Genomic DNA, 18,160 nt, shown 5'->3' on the forward strand with positions numbered 1-18,160 from the left:
GGGATATAAACTCTATGTCCACCTTAAGTTTTATCTTTCTTTTCACTCTCCACCCTCCCAAAAGATTTGGAGGAAACAGTTAATAATTTTCAGCCTATTCTTCTCAAAGAAACAAGTCAAGCTGGAGTACAATTCTGCAAATGTCAGGTGCTCATTGCCATTCTCTTTTGTATAACACGTGGTAATACCAGGGAATGACTGGTAATCAGGACTACACTTTCCCACTTGTGCTGGTTTGCCTTCCAAAAGCTGCGATCTTTATTTAGAAAAACAAATTAACAACTATCCCCTTTCCCTTCTCAATAAAGACTTATGAAATAGATTCCTGGGATGGCAGGACTGATGTATCGGAAGAGATTGAGTCAGTTCGGACTGTACTCACTGGAGTTTAGAAGAATGAGGGGAATAATAAGGTTAGATGCAAAAAAGATGTTCCTGATGGTGTGGGAATCCAGAACCAGGGATCATAGCTTAAGGGAAGAGATAAACTTTTCAGGACTAAGATGAGGAGAAATATCTTCACCCAGAGAGTTGAGTCTATGTAATTCACTACCACAGAAAGAGGATGAGGCAAAAATATTGCATTTCTTCAAACTATATGTAGATATAGCTGTTGTGGCTAAAAGGATCAAAGGGATACAGAGGAGGGCAGGATTAGAGTATGAGCTTAATGCCTAAACCATAAGGTCAAGGAGCAGAATTAGGCCATTCAGCCCATTGAGTGTGCTCCACCATTCAACTACGGCTGACAGTCTCAATCTTAATAGCCAGTCTTCTCCCCGTAACCCTTGATCCTCTTGCTAATGAAGAACTTATCCATCTCGGTCTTAAAAACCACTCAAGGACTTAGCCTCCGCAAACCTCTGCAGCATTCAGATTCACAGATCCCCGTAGCAGGCTGAAGGGGTTGAATGACCTACTCTTCCTTCTAACTTCTATGTTTCTATGTTAAAGGCAGTATTTAGTCTTGGCAGTGTTTGTAATGCCATCGGAGATGGAGTAGCAAAAAAATGAAAGAGTATTAAATGCAGAGTATTTAAGGATTAGAAATTTACCCGGTCCCTCGAATCTGGAGCTGGGGCTGCGTTCCCGAATCCTTTGTTTTAGTTGTTACATAAGTTACAACAGTGGCAGTGGTGCTGGTTGAACCCATGTCAAAAAACATCACGTTCTGAAAGAAAGATAGAGGAAAAGTGAGTAGCTGATCACAGTGTAAATAACACTACAAAACAAAAACAGAAATCACTGCAAAAACCCAGCAGTTCTGGCAGCAATTGCGGCAGTTGTGGAGAGAAAGCAGAGTTAACATCTTGGGTCCACTGTTTTGAGATTACGCTGTTTTCTTGACTTCCTTTTTCATATTTCATGTTCCCAACCCATGGGCCTAACTTTCTGCTCTTTATCCTGTACACTCATACAGCTTTTACACTTTCCAGTAGCGTTCCCTCAACAACTTATCAGTCATATTTCTCCATTGACTAGAACTTTCTGGTAAATATTTGATTTTAGTACACTTTTAGCAGTTATCTTTTGGTACCAAAGGCAAAACGTATCACATTAATAGTCAGAGCTGCACTGTTCATTATCAGGCAAACTGGCAATTGTGGCCATTTGATCCTCAGCTGTGCAACATCTGGGGATGAGGGGTACCTGGCCACCTCACTATTTTCTACTACTTCTTCAGAATCTCCAAACCAGAGATCCATACCAAGGAGTCCTTGAAGTGTGTACCTGAAAAGTCTGATTTCCCATGCTAAAAAATTATCATTTTTCCACCTTTACCAATAACCTTGCCAGGTCCATTCCATTCATTAAGACGCTCTCCCTTATAATAAACCACATCTCCCGATTAAAACTGGTTTCAGGTGGTTTTTCCTTGGCTGTTAAGGCTTGTCAAATTCTGAGACTTTGGTAATGAAAGCCTTCGGTAATGAAAGCCTTCTACCTACACGAGATTCATTCAAACGCTCCGATGAATTAGAACTAAGTCTAGCTCCTTTCCAATCTGGAAACTGACTACTTATTACTAAATGAACTTCAGGAGTCCTGGCAAAAACTAAACAGACTTGGATTGCATCCTCCCAGAACCTGCAACAAATTTTTAGCGTTACAGCCCACACTGGTTTGACTGATCTGCCAAAATGTTATTAACCATTGTGTTAATCTGCATGATTCTCTTCACATGCCCCACTGCTAAAAGGCCTTTCTGAACTGTTTCATAACTATTATATTTATATTCCTACAGATATCTCCAAATGCATCACAAGCAAACACCTACCCCCCCCAAAAGGTATCAAACCTCCCATTTGAAAAACAGGCACTAGACTCAACATTTCCCAAATCTTCGGCTCTCAGAATTGCTCAAGAAAGCCTAAAATATAGTCATAGAGACGTGCAGCATGGAAACAGACCCTTCAGCCCAACCCGTCCATAACGACCAGATATCCCAACCCAATCTAGTCCTACCTGCCAGCATTTGGCCCATATTCCTCCGAACCCTTCCTAATCATATATCCATTCAAATGCCTTTTAAATATTGCAATTGTACCAGCCTCCACCACTTCCTCTGGTAGCTCATTCCATACACACACCACCCTCTGCATGAAACATTTGCCCCTTAGGTCCCTTTTATATCTTACCCCTCACCCTAAACCTATGCCCTCTAGTTCTGGACTCCTCCACACCAGGGAAAAGACCTTATGTATTTATCATATCCGTGCCCCTCAATTTTGTAAACCACTATAAGGTCACCCTCAGCCTCAGATGATCCAGGGAAGACAGCCCCAGCCTATTCAGCCTCTCCCTAGAGCTCAAATCCTCCAAGCCTGGCAACATCCTTGTAAATCTTTTCTGAACCCTTTCAAGTTTCACAATATCCTTCCGATAGGAAAGAGACCAGAATTGCACACAATATTCCAACAGTGGCCTAACCAATATCCTGTACAGCTGCAACATAACATCTCAACTCCTGTACTCAATACTCTGACCAATATATAATTTGTATTTCAACTTGCGATCCTTGAAACCAGTGCGTTTTGACTAACATCTTACCTGGGCTGTGGCGTTAATGTCCTTCCTCCGAAACACACCATAGTTCAAGGCCACAGCTGTGTTATCATTGATGAGTTGAAGGACCTTCAGACCCACCATCTGAGCAGCATGTATGACCGCCCGCCTCTCTGCCTGATTGAAGTATGCTGGCACAGTGATTACGAGGTCCTTAATAGGCTGCTCTGCAGGACAAGGGTAGAACGGGTCAACAACTGTGAAAAACAATCTCTAGGGAGTCATATCAAAACATACTACTACCCAAAGATGTCAAGTTACAAGCATTTTGTGTGCCAGTGTTTTAGAAATGATTTTAAATTATTTTACACATCATTCAAGAATACACAATTAACTTCATTTATTGAATTCAAATATTGTTTAAAGATAAATCGATGAAGCTTTGTCGGTGGTTGCCAAGTCATTAAGTTTACTCCTCAGAAGTGGATCAGATTTCAGCAGAAAATAATGTTTGGAACTTATAGAAACAGGCTACATAAAAACAATTACAAAACTTTAAAACAAGACTTTATTTAGGCCTTTAAAGTATTAGCGGTCAGAAACAACTGGCAATTTGCAGTGTTAGGAAGGAACTTGGGCATTGGAATGCTGTACATGTTAAACTATAGAAGCAGGAAACTTGCTCTTGTGCATGATCTCCAGTGAGAAGCAAGAACCATTTAGAGTCATAATGATACACAACATGGAACAGACCGTCCAGTCCAACTCATCCATGCTGACCAGATATCCCAACCCAATCTAGTCTCATTTGCCAGCATTTGTCATATATCCCTCTACATCCTTCCTATTCATATGCCCATCCAGATGCCATTTAAATGTTATAACTGTACTAGCCTCCACCACTTCCTCTAGCAGCTCATTCCATACACGTACCAACCTCAACATGAAAAGATTGCCCCTTAGGTCCCTTTTAAATCTTTCCCCTCTCAACCTAAACTTATGCTCTCTCGTTCTGGTCTCCCCCATTCCAGGGAAAAGACCATGTCTATTTATCCTATCCATGCCCCTCATGATTGTATAAACCTCTATGGCGTTACCCCTCAGACTTCGACTCTCCAGGGAAAACAGTCCCAGTCTATTCAGCCCCTCTCTAAAATTCAAATCCTCCAACCTTGGCAGCGTCCTTGTAAATCTTTTTTGCATCCTTTCAAGTTTCACAACATCCTCATATAGGAGAGAGACCAGAATTGCACACAATATTTCAAAACAGAACAGGAGAGTCACTGGAATTGGTGGGATTATGACACGACATCAGGTCAAACCTTCAGAAGGGAAATGTATAAATTTTAATGGAAATTGGACCGACCTGCAAAGTCCTGAGCCAAGGTTCTTGAGTAATTCAGTACCATCCCTAGGATCTCCTCAGGGGAATAATACAATTCACTGGAAAGACAGAGACAGACAACTGTTTATTAAATATTCAGTAAGGACTTGATAGTGCACAGTTCAAAGTATAGACAGAAAGAGTGAAGGGTTTTGTCAACAGCTTTTGAACAAGTGCAACTTGACCAGCATCAATAGAAACAGCAGTGACAGCTGTCAACCTGAGAACACAAAGGAAAGATTGCTGGCTGCGGACTTGAATCCTAAAAAAGGTCAAAAAGAATCTGCTGAAGATTGAGACACAAACAAGGCACTCGGTAGGTTAACTTATCATGTGAAGTGTCTCTTTCAGCAAAGTCATTACACCGACAGCAAAATCATTTGTCTGGCTTGTTAACTGTTGAGGTACTCACTCTGAAAATTTGAATATCACTGTCCCCCGTTGATCAGCTGCCACCAGCTGATGTTCAGGGAAACGCTTCCTGTACAGCTCCACCTGTGGGTTTTCCATTCGCTTCCCAAGTAGATCCTGCAAGTAGCGAGCCACGACTTTGGGGTTCTTTGCCGCCTGTGAAATGCATCAAAAGGAAGCTTACAGAATTCAACGCACTCATACCAAAAAATCTGCTCTAATCAGGCTGCTGCGTTTGAATACATCTTTCAATGTTGACTGTCTGCATCACAGTAACCATGAAATGCTTTGGGACATCCACAGGACATGAAAGACATTAAATAAAACAGCTGCAACATTAAGACATAAATACACGATCTGAACTCATTAATAAGGGGAGGTGCTAGACAGTTACCAACAGAAATGGAACTGCACCCCTGCCACATCCTGCAATGTAACAGCAGAAAGAAAAAACAAAATCTGCTCCTTACTCCCTAAATGGAAATATAGGTGGATCTCTCACTCAGTTAACTGACTCCGACCTATCAGAGAAACTGAAGTCTCACCATGGCTATTGCACTGTCCCCAAAGAGTCGCTCATTTTCTTTTAAAGCAACAGCAACTGGAGTTTTCCTCCTCGATTCTCTGCAACAACCAAAACACACCCAGCTCAGCATAAACACAATCAGAATTGGAAGGTCACATTGGTAAACTAGTTAAGGAGCACGTACTTGTTTAAGACAATCTCCATGGGCACTCCTGGCTTCACAATGGCAATCTTCATCCATTCACTGCCCAAATCCACGGACATCACTGCTACCGAATCTGTATAAGAGCAGCACATGTAAAGAGAAGCTACTAGACTGAATGGAGGAGAGCAGGGTAGAGGAAGAGGGGTGTGTGTGTTGTTGAGAGCCAGCTTGGTCTTTTGAACTTTCTAGTGATGCAAAATAAGTCATGCCCCATCAACTGGCCAGCACCCTGAAAATCAGATGACTGAGTAAGATTAAAGATTCCAAGTACACTGTAGTGGATTCTGTATTTCAAATTGCTGAGTCAGCAACAAAAAACAGTGTGGTGGAAATGTTACTGGACTAGCAATCCAGAATCACTGGCTAATGCTCTGGGAGCCTGTTCATTCTCCACTGTGGTAGTTGGTGGAAAAAAATTTCAAATAATGTATAATTCTAAAAATGTGAAATTGAAAGCAAATCCCAGTAAAAGTGACGATTGTTGTAAAAACCCATCTGTTCTTTGGGGAAGGAAATGCACTGTCCCTACCTGGTGTGCCCCACATGTGACCCACAGCAATGTGACTAACTTAATTCTTCTGAAATGCCCTAGCAAGCCAGTCGGTCATGGGGACATAGGGATGGGCAACAAATGCTGGCCATTCTAGGGCCTACATCTCTGGAAGAATACATTTGAAAAAAATAACAGGCAGGTGAAGGTTTGAGCAAAGTTTGGGGGCAGAGAGAACTTAGCATTAAAAAAATATATCTTCCTGCTCATCACCCAGGAACTCCGCAGGTAAGGATGGTCTACCAACACTCATTAAACAGACATTCTATTAGATTTCTGGACCAGCATTTGTAGAATCATTTTCCTTAAGGGTCACTGTCCAGGATAAGCCTTAGGGGAAAGCAATACTTCAACTCATCAGAGCTTTGGTCCAATTGACAGCCAGAAGCTTTGAGTGTGAAATCCCTCTCCATTGCAGTGTAAACTCTAAACACTGGTTCACACATCACTCCATCAGAATCTACACAGCAACAAGATTAAACTCTCAGGCTCAGCTCGTTCTAATATCTTCCAATGGAAACCGCTCACTGCTCAAAGCGCTATTTCTCTTCCAACTACACTCAATGCATGTAGGTGAATCACTGTCTCTACCACTGAGTAAACAGTATTTATTTTTATTGATAACCTGCTGTGCATCAAGACATATTACAAATAACAATTATTTTGTACATAAAAAAATGCAATACCAGCCTGACACTAGTGGAATGTTAAATTTGTTTGAGGCGTTTGCAGCTAAAACTACCAGAACTTAAATTGAACTTTGATCAGACCACATTTGGTATTTGTACAATTCTGGTTGCTAGATTATAAAAAAGGATATGAGCAGAGGGCAGACTGCAAACAACACTGGCTACACTAATCAGGAACAAAAAAAAAAGACTGGGTCTCTTTTCACATGTAAGACGAGAAGGCAGAGAGATGACCTAATTAAAGTGTCAGCACTTTAATATATCAAAGGCATCGATAGTGTCTTGGTTTGTGGCAAAGAAACCATAAATTAGTTATTAGTACACCCATATGGAAATCAGAAGAAACATCTTTACCAAGTGGTGAGAAAGCAGCACTCACTATTACAGGGAATAGCTGAGACTAACAGTGAAGAGCAAATAAGTATATGAGGGACAAGGAAATAGTGTTCGAGTAGCATTACTATCTGCATGGACTGGTTGGGTTAAATAGACAATATTGATGCCAACTATTCTAAATAGATGAGACTTTCTGCATCCTCCCCTTACCCACCCATCTCCTAATTAACAAATGAGATTCAAGCATGTCAGCATACCACAGTAAAACTATCAATTACAACAGCCAATCAGGAGCTTACACCACCAACAAAGCCATGTTCCAAATGCACCTTACCAAACTGGAATGTTTAAAATACAACCAGTTCTGCCATGTATTCCAGCATAGATTTACATGAAGATGATCACATTACAATATACAAATCAGAAAGAAGATACAACCAACAGTACTTCACAGTAAAGCACATGTCTGCAATCAGGCTCCTAAACTCATAGCCCTCAGGTGACTGCTTTGATCAAGAGTTCAAATTATTCACAGAAAATTACAGATCAAATCTTGTAGCAACATCTTTGTTAAATCCAAGTCAAACATACCAGTGTGTAAGACCACGTGTGCGAGGGTGAAACATAACATCATCCAAACTGACAGTTCCATCTTGCTACCCATTGTAAAGGTTCACCTAGTGAGGAGAAAAAAAAGGTAAGAGTCAGGTTGTCACACAATCTCCAAGTTTCTCTCAGTACAGCAGCTCCTGTAGCCATATCACATTACATTTGAGAAAAACAAATAATACAAAGGAGTTGGGCAGTTATGATCCCAAACAATAAACTGAGATCCAATGGGATGATACAATATACAGAAAGTCCCCAAGTTACAAATGCCTGACTTACAAATGTCCAGTACCTCCGAACCAACCTCCAGCTTCTCATTGTTAAAAAATTATTCTTAAAAATCCGGAGTTATATACAATGTTTCATCCCAGCAAACGGGAGGATTAATTAGCCCAAATCTGTTCCAATGTACACACAAATTTGGCTTGCCAACAGTGGAAAAAATGGAACTCGCTCATAACCTGGAAACCTTTTGTATTTACTCAATGTGCTTTGGGTATAAGTACCAACATTGCCATGGGAGTCACAGGACAAGGCAAATCTAACTTGACATACATTTACATACACTGCACAATTACCTCTGATGTGTGCTGGCAAATCAAACACTTAAAATCAGCCAGAACTGACGACCATGTCCCCAGTCATGAACACATAAACACCAAATCTATTTTCTTCTGTTCCATCTTCAATGACACTTAACTTGCAATTGCCAGCTGCCAAGTTATCCATTTGCAATCTCTTATGCACACAGTCACATCCTTCCTAGGAAACTGTCTGTTTACTTTTTCCTTCACCTCTCCTAGAATACAAGCAATTATACTGAGGCATTTAGGGACTTACTTTAGCAACAAGTGAACATACATCTGAAGCAAAATGGTCCAAGACACTTAGGTGTCACAGTGGAAAAACTAAGTCCAGCGCAGCTGACTGCCATCATGTGAAACCGAGATGATCTGTTCTCTAATAAAATAGCGATTTAACCAACTAGTTACTGACTCAGTCAAACATTATCCATCACTCACTTTATACGGCAACATATCAACTCAACTTAAAAGTTCATCCACCCTGAAAAAAATAACCTGCATATGAACTTTGCAGATTTTCCCCACAGTGCGTTTTGGTGATAACCTCTCCTCCCAAAATTAGGAATGTAATTAACTTACAATGGTATAACTAAATCTATTAAGGTTGATTCACAGAATACAAAGACTTCTGATGTGTGCCATCAAACTAAACACTGTAAAATCACTCAGCAGCAGAACTGAGAATCAGTTTCTGGAGTTCAAGAAACTACTTCATTCCAAACATCATCTCAAAGCATTGGACTCTTATGTCACTAATTACCTCCCATTGCTGGTTATAATAGTGTAAAGACCACAGACCAACAGGTTGATTTATAATAAAGCAATGAACGTGCTTCCAATTTCCAGTAATAGCACCACTGCTACTTTTCTTGAACAAGAATAACTTGCAAAGTAGATTAGATTTTAGATTAGATTCCCTACAGTGTGGAAACAGGCCCTTCAACCCATCAAGTCCACAGTGACCCTCCAAAGAGTAACCCACCCAGACCCATTTCCCTCTGACTAATGCGCCTAGTACTATGGGCAATTTAGCATGGCCAATTCACCTGACCTGCAGATCTTTGGACTGTGGGAGAAACCGGTGCAGGTAAATGATGAAATAGTCAGAAACAACTTGCCACTATTTATGACATTATAAAGGTAAATTAAACAAGCCACCAGATAAGGAGAGGACACAACAGATGTCATCAGCTGTGATTCAGTGGTTGGTTGTTTGCAGTTGGAGAGTCTAGAGTTCAAATTCACTTTAGAAACTCATGTATGTATTTAGGTCAGTACTAAAGGAGCGCTGCACTGTTGGAGGGTCAGCATCAAGGGACCGCTGCACTGTCAGAGGCTCAGTGTCGAGTGAGTGGTTCACTGTCAGAAGGTCTGTCTTTCGTGTCAATGCAAAAGATTGTCCAGTATCGTATTGAAGAGCAGGGAAGCTTGCCTAGAAATATGGACTAGCTTGTACCTCAGCTTTTTACTATCTACATCAATGACTTAGATAAGTGAACTGAATGGAGTACATTCAAGTTCACTGATATGAAAGCTGCAAGGAGGATTCAAAGAAACTGCAAAGTTAAATAGATAAATTTAGGGCAGGCACTTTATCCATTTCATAAACAGTACAAAGTCTTGCTGCAACTGAACATAGTTTTGACCATATTCTGCAGTTTCGGGCATATTATCTAAAAGATGATTATTTGACTTTAGGAGTGCAGTGAAAATTCACGGGAATACGGAGATATCTTACATTTATAAAAAGGACGAGAAGATTGAGCTCATGCTCCCAAGAGTTTATAAGATTAAGAGATGATCTGATTGAAACAGAAATTGTGCGAGGACTGGATAGTGTGGAGTTGGGGTGACGGGCTCAATCTTTGGCGGAGAATTACCAATCTTTGGAATCTCCACCCTGAACCCCTGGGTGCTCAGCCATTATTGTTTTGTCAGGAGTCAGGGGGTTGTTTGGGATCTCGGGGAACCTGGTGAGCTGGGGGTGGAGATCAGCCCCGATCATAATGAACGGGGAGACAGGCTCAGGGGGCTCGACCCACCCCCCCACCGGGGAGGCACAGAGCCTGGCCTCGGGCAGGGACACCCATTACAGAGCAGGCCCCGAATAACCTCCGGGAGGCCTGGCCCCTTCCCGGGGCTCTGCCTACACTCGCCGGCCGGCCCGCCGGCTCCGGACTGTCCGCCTCTCCCCCCACCGTGTCCACCCGGCCCCCGTCTGACCCCGGCCCGCGGTGCCAGGCCCCCCTTCTCTCTCCCCGGTCCCCGGTCCCCCTTACCCGGTCTCTCTGTCTCTGTCCGTCTCTCCCTCGCGCTCCCTCACCGGCTCCGGGATCAAGCCCCTCAAGAACGCGGCGACCACCGATTGGTCCACGTCACCACCGATCCACCGGCGCCTCTCTCGCCGATTGGCCCACCCCGAGGGGGGGGCGGGCGGATGGTGGGATCTGGCTCGTCTATTGGTCCACGTCGGGAACGCCAATGATACCGGTGAGGCTGCAAGAGGAACCTCAGGTCGTCAGCCCCGGTGTGAGGAGGACTGCCCCCTAGTGTCAGGAGGACTGCCCACTGGTGTCAATCCCACAATGAGCTGCAGAGCATCAGCGATTCCCAGGCACAAAGGCCATTCGGCCCATCAAACCTACCCTGCCTATTTCACTCTTTAGTGCCACCCCTCCAAAGACCTATACATTCCTTTCTGAAAACTACTATTGAATCTCTCTTCACCACTCTTTCATACAGAATATTCTAGATCACAACTACTTATCCACATTTGTCTGTGGGATGTGAGAGAGACCAGCTGGTCCAGCATTTATTCCCCATTCCTAGTTCCCCTTGAATTGTTGGCGGTGAAGAGCTATCTTCTTGAATGGCTTCAGTCCTCAGGATGAAGGGACACCTTAATGCTGTAAGGGATAATATATTTCTTAATCGGATGGCGTGGGTTTTACAGAATTTGCAGTGATCCCACGAACCTATTGCCCTGTTCTTTTAGGTGGGACCAGGTTTAGAAGGGACTAAATTTGTGCCAGCGATGAAAGTAGTGAAAAGGGGCAATCATGCAGGCAGGAGATGGAAAGCTTCTTGAGTGTCATAGGAGCTGTACTTATGCAAGTGAGAAATATTTAATCACACTCCTGCTGTCTGCCTTATGGGTGGTAGATGGCTATTTCAGAAATAGGAAGAGAATTGCTGCCATCTAATATTGATTCTCATCAATGGTAGCTCTAAAGGTGTTGATAATGAGGAAAAGTGCAACTGTTGAATGTCAACAGGTGACTATTTTATTCCTTTGGATTGGAGGTGGTCAGCATTTGGCAAAGGTGTGGATTCTGGATCAGTGGTGCTGGAAGAGCACAGCAATTCAGGCAGTATCCGAGGACAGGCAAAAATCGATGTTTCGGGCAAAAGCCCTTCGTCAGGAATATTTATTTTTTATTCCTGATGAAGGGCGTTTGCCCGAAACGTCGATTTTGCCTGTCCTCGGATGCTGCCTGAATTGCTGTGCTCTTCCAGCACCACTGATCCAGAATCTGGTTTCCAGCATCTGCAGTCATTGTTTTTACCACCTATTTGGCAAAGGTGTGTCAGTGTTTTTACAACATACAAAATGGGCAGCACAGTGGGTTTGATTCCGGCCTCGGGTGACTGTGTGCGTGGAGTTTGCATGTTCTCCCTGCAGCAGGAAACCCAGGTTTCTATCCAGGTGCTCCCATTCCTCCCACAGTCCAAAGATGTGCAGGTCAGGTGAATTGGCTATGCTAAATTGCCCATAGCGTTAGGTGTATTACTCAGGAGTAAACATAGGGTAGGGGAATGGATCTGGGTGAGTTACTCTTCGGACGGTCAGCATGGACTTTTTAGGCCGTATGTCTTGTTTCCAAACTGTAGGAAATCTAGTCTCATCTACTCTAAAAATGCCCTTCAGCCCATCATGTCAGCACCAATCAATAAGCATCTTTCTACGCTAATTTTTTTTTTTAAGAACATAGCCTCACAGATTCATAGAGATATACAGCACAGAAACAGACCCTTCAATCCAACCCATTCATGCCAACCAGATATCCTAACCCAATCTAGTCCCACCTGCCAGCACCCAGCCAATATCCCTCTAAACCCTTCCTACTCATATACCCATCCAGATGCTTTTTAAATGTTGCAGTTGTACCAGCCTCCACCACTTCCTCTGACACCTCATTCCATACACATACCACCCTCTATGTGAAAAGGTTGGCCCTTAGGTCTCTTTTATATCTTTCCCGTCTCACCCCAAACCTATGCCCTCTTTTCCCTGGGGTGGGGGAGTCCAGAACTAGACTTTATTTATTCTATGCATGCCCCTCATGATTTTATAAACCTCTAATCAGGTCACCCCTCGGCCTCCGACACTCCAGGGAAAACAGCCCCAGCCTGTTCAGCCTCTCCCTATAGCTCAAATCCTCCAACCCTGGCAACATCCTTGTAACTCTTTTCCGAACCCTTTCAAGTTTCATAACATCTTTTCAATAGGAAGGAGACCAGAATTGCACACAATATTCCAACAGTTTCTTCTTCCAAAGTGCATCACCTTACACTTATCAGGGTTAATTACCATCTGCCACTGGTCTTCCCATCTGACCAACCCATCTATATTTTCCTGTAACTTAAAACCAATTTCACTATTAACCACCCTACCAATCTCAGTGATATCTGCAAATTTGATTAGCATTCCCCTGACATTTCCATCAATATAATTTATGTATATAACAAACAATAAGGGTCCCAGTACTGGTCATAGATGTACAGCATGGAAACAGTCCCTTCGGTCCAACCTGTCTATGCTGACCAGATATCCCAACCCAATCCCACCTGCCAGCACCCAGCCCATATCCCTCCAAACCCTTCCTATTCATATACCCATCCAAATGCCTCTTCAATGTTGTAATTGTACCAGCCTCCACTACTTCCTCTGACAGCTCATTCCATACACGTACCACCCTCTGTGAGAAAAGGTTGGCCCTTAGGTCTCTTTTATATCTTTCCCCTCTCACCCTAAACCTATGTCCTCTAGTTCTGGACTCCCCGACCCCAAGGAAAAGACTTTGTCTATTTATGCTATCCATGCCCCTCAATTTTGTAAACCTCTATAAAGGTCACCCCTCGGCCTCTGACACTCCAGGGAAGACAGCCCCAGCCTGTTCAGTCTCTCCCTGTAACTCAGATCCTCCAACCCTGGCAACACCCTTGTAAATCTTTTCTGAACCCTTTCAAGTTTCACAACATCTTTCCGATAAGGAGACCAAAATTGCACACAATATTCCAACAGGAGCCTAACCAATGTCCTGTACAGCCGCAACATGACCTCCCAATTCTTGTACTCAATACTCTGACCAATAAAGGAAAGCATACCTTGTGGAACACCACTGGAAACTGGCCACTATTACAAAGCCAGTTTCTGATCCATCTCATGAAGTTTCTCTGAAAGCCATGTGCTTTAACCTTCTCAATCAGTCTCCCATGTACAACATTATCAAAAGCTTTGCTAAAATCCATAAAAACTACAATCAACTGAACTTCCCTCATCCATACACTAGATCACATTTTCAAAATATTCTCTCAAATGGGGTTCGAGATATAAAAATAAACTCAAAAGAAGGGATGTCTTTCACTGAAGTGTAGGACGTTGAGGAATGATCTTATTGAAGTTTATAAAATTATGAGGAGTATAGATAAAGTAAATAGTAAAGGTCTTTACCCTAATTGGGGGGCTGGGGTCAAAACTAGCAGCCATAACTTTAAGGTGAGGAGAAAGATGCAAAAAGGACATGACCTACACTTTTAAAAAAAAAAAATTGTCCCTCATGTGTGGAATGAACTGCCAGAGAAAGTGGTGGATGCAGGTACAGTTACAATGTTTGAAAGACATTTGGATATATTAATAAGGAGGAGAGGTTTGGAGGGATATGGGTAAGCGCAGGCAAGGGGGACTGGTTTAGTTTGGTCCAACCAGTCCACACTGACCATGTTCCCAAAGGGTCTGTTTCCATGCAGAGACTCTAAACATGTTCGACATGACCTTCCTTTGACAAAGCTATGCTGACTGTCCCTAATTAACCAATCTCTTTCTAAGTGGTTAATTCACTCCTTCACAATTTTCTCCAATAGTTTCCCTACCACTGACAATGAGACTTAACAGTCCATAATCTCCTGGTTCATCTCCACCATCTTTCAAAATGGTGAACTACATTAGCCATCTTCTGGCACTTCCCTTGTGGCCAGAGAGTAATTAAAAATGTCTGTCACAAATTCCTGCCTTGCCTCCCAAAGCAGCCTCGGATGCAATTCATCCAGGCCAGGGGATTTGTCTGCTTTTAAGCCCAAGAGAGCCCCCAATTCCTCCCGATTTCCTATCTCAAAACTGTGTAAGTTCCTCACAGTCCCTTTCCTGAATTCTGTACCTACATTCCCCTTTTCCAGCGTGAAGACTGAGAAATAATCATTCAAACCCTTCCATTATCCTGCGGCTTTACATACAAGTTCCCTCTTGGTTGCTAATGGGCATTATTCTTTCCCTCTTTAATTTATGAAGATATCTTCAGACTCTCCCTAATCCTGTTTGCAAGTCCTTTCTCTTGCCCCCTTTTTGCTCTGAATGCTTTATGTTCACTGCTGCAGTTCCTCAAGGACCAGAGCTGAATTGCCTGCTTTGAAATTGCTAAAAGCCCTGCTCTTCTTTATCCAGTCTTGAATTGTCCTGGACATCCAGGGTTCTCAGAATTTATTGCTGCTACATTTCCCTTCAAAGGGCACTTTCTCTGGCTTCTTTTTGAATGCCAATTGCTCAGGTGTAGACTTAGTCACAAGGAGCTGCTCCCAGCCTGTGTCCAGATCTTACTTTGTTTTAATAAAATCTGCCTTCCCCAATCCAAGGTGGTCTTTTGCATGCCCTCTTTTCCCTTGTCTAGAAGGAACCAAACTGTGCTCTGGTCACTATTGTACCCCACTGCCACATCAAACACTTGCCCGGCTTCTTGCCCCAGACCAGATCCAGCATTACACCATCCCTGTTAGGAATGCTACGTATTGACACAAAAGCTTCCCATGGATATATTTCAAGAAATTCACCCACATGAAAACCCCGAACACTGAATATTCTAATTTATGTTGGGAAAGTTGATATCTCCTGGTTTAAATTACCTGATTATCACTTGAGGGCCTATTACACGGCACGGTGGCACAGTGGTTAGCACTGCTGCCTCACAGCGCCAGAGACCCAGGTTCAATTCCTGCCTCAGGCGACTGACTGTGTGGAGTTTGCACATTCTCCGTGTCTGCGTGGGTTTCCTCCGGGTGCTCCAGTTTCCTCCCACAGTCCAAAGATGTGCACGTCAGGTGAATTGGCCATGCTAAATTGTCCATAGTGTTAGGTAAGGGGTAAACGTAGGGGTATGGGTGGTTTGCGCTTTGGCGGGGCGGTGTGGACTTGTTGGGCCGAAGGGCCTGTTTCCACACTGTAAAGTAATCTAATCTACACACTCTCAGTAAAGTAACTGCCCGTTTACATTCTTAAGTTCTATCCACAAAATCTCATTTGAGAACCCCTTCCAATATATCCCTCCTTAACAAAAAAGGAGTAATGAAGCAAGGTTTTGACTCTCATTCCCCCATCAATGCAGTGCACTGGATCATAAAGAATCAGGAATCGTCTGCCATTCAATAAGATCACAGCTGATTCAACACTGCTGTCCAATTTCCTGCCCACTCCCTCAGTGAAAAGGAGCAGCATTGTTCTTAAAAGAATGGCAAACTTATCTTCAAAAGGAGGTGGACTACGAAAGGACACAGCATTACTACAGAATAGCTCCAGGATCATTAAAGCATTCCTATCTGTTACAGGTCATTATTTTTCCTTTCTTTCCAGTTAACACGTCATATCTAAAACCACTGCTTCTCAAACTCAAAATTGTAATAAATCATTGCCTGCCTATAAAGTAATTGGCCACAAACTCAATGATCAGAGCTCTTGAATCTCACTAAAGAAACAAACTTAAGGGACTGAATGGGTTCTAGATTAGAGTGGTGCTGGAAAAGCACAGCAGTTTAGGCAACATCTAAGGAGCAGGAAAATCAATGTTTTGGGCAAAAGCCCAAAATAGATTCCTGATGAAGGGCTTTTGCCCGAAACTTCGATTTTCCTGCTCCTCTGATGCTGCCCGAACTGCTGTGCTTTTCCAGCATCACTCTAATCTAGAATCTGGTTTCCAGCATCTGCAGTCCTTGTTTTTACCTTGAGGGACAGAATGGCCTACCACTGTATCCGTTGCTCCCGATGCGGTCTCCTCTACACTGGGGAGACTGGGCGCCTCCTAGCAGAGCGCTTTAGGGAACATCTCCGAGACACCCGCACCAATCAACCAAACCGCCCTGTGGCCCAACATTTCAACTCCCCCTCCCACTCTGCCGAGGACATGGAAGTCCTGGGCCTCCTTCACCACTGCTCCCTCACCACCAGACGCCTGGAAGAAGATCTTCCGCCTCGGAACACTTCAACCCCAGGGCATCAATGTGGACTTCAACAGCTTCCTCATTTCCCCTTCCCCCACCTCATCCTCGTTTCAAACTTCCAGCTCAGCACTGTCCCCATGACTTGTCCGGACTTGTCCGACCTGCCTAGCTCCTTTTCCACCTATCCACTCCACCCTCTCCTCCCTGACCTATCACCTTCATCTCCTCCCCCACTCACCCATTGTACTCTATGCTACTCTCTCCCCACCCCCACCCTCCCCTAGCTTATCTCTCCACACTTCAGGCTCTCTGCCTTTATTCCTGATGAAGGGCTTTTGCCCGAAACGTAGATTTCGCTGCTCGTTGGATGCTGCCTGAATTGCTATGCTCTTCCAGCCTCACTGATCCAGAATCTGGTTTCCAGCATCTGCAGTTATTGTTTTTACCCCACTGTTCCTGTGTTCAATCACATGCTGTCTTGCTATCAACAGCAGTCACTCACACCTCTGGAATTTAGCTCTTTTGACTAAGAGCTCAGGCAAAACAAACTCTGGGTGAGTAAACAGATTATTCCTTTGCAGGTACCACTTGGTAGCTCTGTTGATGACAGAAACCGAACTGATAAAGCAGTAACTGCTTTCCCATACACAGGACATAACTGGGCAATTTCCCACAGTGCATTAGATTAGATGCACTATAGTATGGAAACAGGCCTTCAGCCCAACAAGTCCACACCAATCCTCCAAAGAGTAACCCACCCAGACCCATTCCCGTACCCTATATTTACCGCTGACTAATTCACCTGACCTGTACGTCTTTGGATTGTGGGAGAAAGCTGAAGTACCTGGAGGAAACCCACGCAAACAGGGAGAATGTGCAAACTCCACACAGTCACCCGAAGCGTGAATCGAACCTGGGTCCCTGGCGCTGTGAGGCAGTGCCAGGAATGCAGCTGTATTGCAACAGCTTGGTTGGGGGCACAAGTATGGAACAAGTCTTTGAACTACTGCTGGAACTTCTTCAGTACCCAGTACCTTTAGAGTTTTGATAGCTTGTGGAATGAATCAAACTGATTGAAGACTGATGTAATGCTGAGGACATCAGGAAAGCCAAGATGGATTGTCCATTTGGTATGTCCTGCATGCAGATGGTTGCAAGTACTTTAGCCTTGCCTTTTGAACTGACATGCAGGATTTCTCCATTGCATTTGCAGAGCCTCCACTATTTGGCTAATAGTTAATTGTCCATCACCATCCATGACTTAATGTAGCAGCTTTTCAGAGCTTAAATCTGATCTATTGATTATAGAAATAGCACGGATGCTTCTTTTACATGCTGCAAATACTGTGCGGCACACTAGTGCCATCTTGCAGCTT

The 18,160-nt window shown here is 43.5% G+C and overlaps 1 protein-coding gene across 1 annotated transcript in view; it reads right to left on the reverse strand.

Moving 5' to 3' along the window:
* Positions 1-10,644, reverse strand: part of hyou1 (hypoxia up-regulated 1) — a 37,922-nt gene extending 27,278 nt beyond the window's left edge. Inside the window, exons 1-8 of the mRNA XM_043677721.2 lie at positions 10,580-10,644; positions 7,699-7,784; positions 5,512-5,605; positions 5,347-5,425; positions 4,803-4,957; positions 4,373-4,449; positions 3,052-3,233; positions 1,056-1,171 (exon numbers count right to left, since the gene is read on the reverse strand). Coding sequence (XP_043533656.2) covers positions 1,056-1,171; positions 3,052-3,233; positions 4,373-4,449; positions 4,803-4,957; positions 5,347-5,425; positions 5,512-5,605; positions 7,699-7,771 — 776 coding nt within the window. The 5' untranslated portion in view covers positions 7,772-7,784; positions 10,580-10,644. The remainder of the gene's footprint in view (positions 1-1,055; positions 1,172-3,051; positions 3,234-4,372; positions 4,450-4,802; positions 4,958-5,346; positions 5,426-5,511; positions 5,606-7,698; positions 7,785-10,579) is intronic.
* Positions 10,645-18,160: the final 7,516 nt, after the last annotated feature.

The sequence above is a fragment of the Chiloscyllium plagiosum genome, unplaced genomic scaffold (genome assembly GCF_037043375.1).
Source record: "Chiloscyllium plagiosum isolate Xiang-an unplaced genomic scaffold, Cpla_swu_hap1 HiC_scaffold_29, whole genome shotgun sequence".
In the NCBI taxonomy this organism is placed as follows: domain Eukaryota; kingdom Metazoa; phylum Chordata; class Chondrichthyes; order Orectolobiformes; family Hemiscylliidae; genus Chiloscyllium; species Chiloscyllium plagiosum.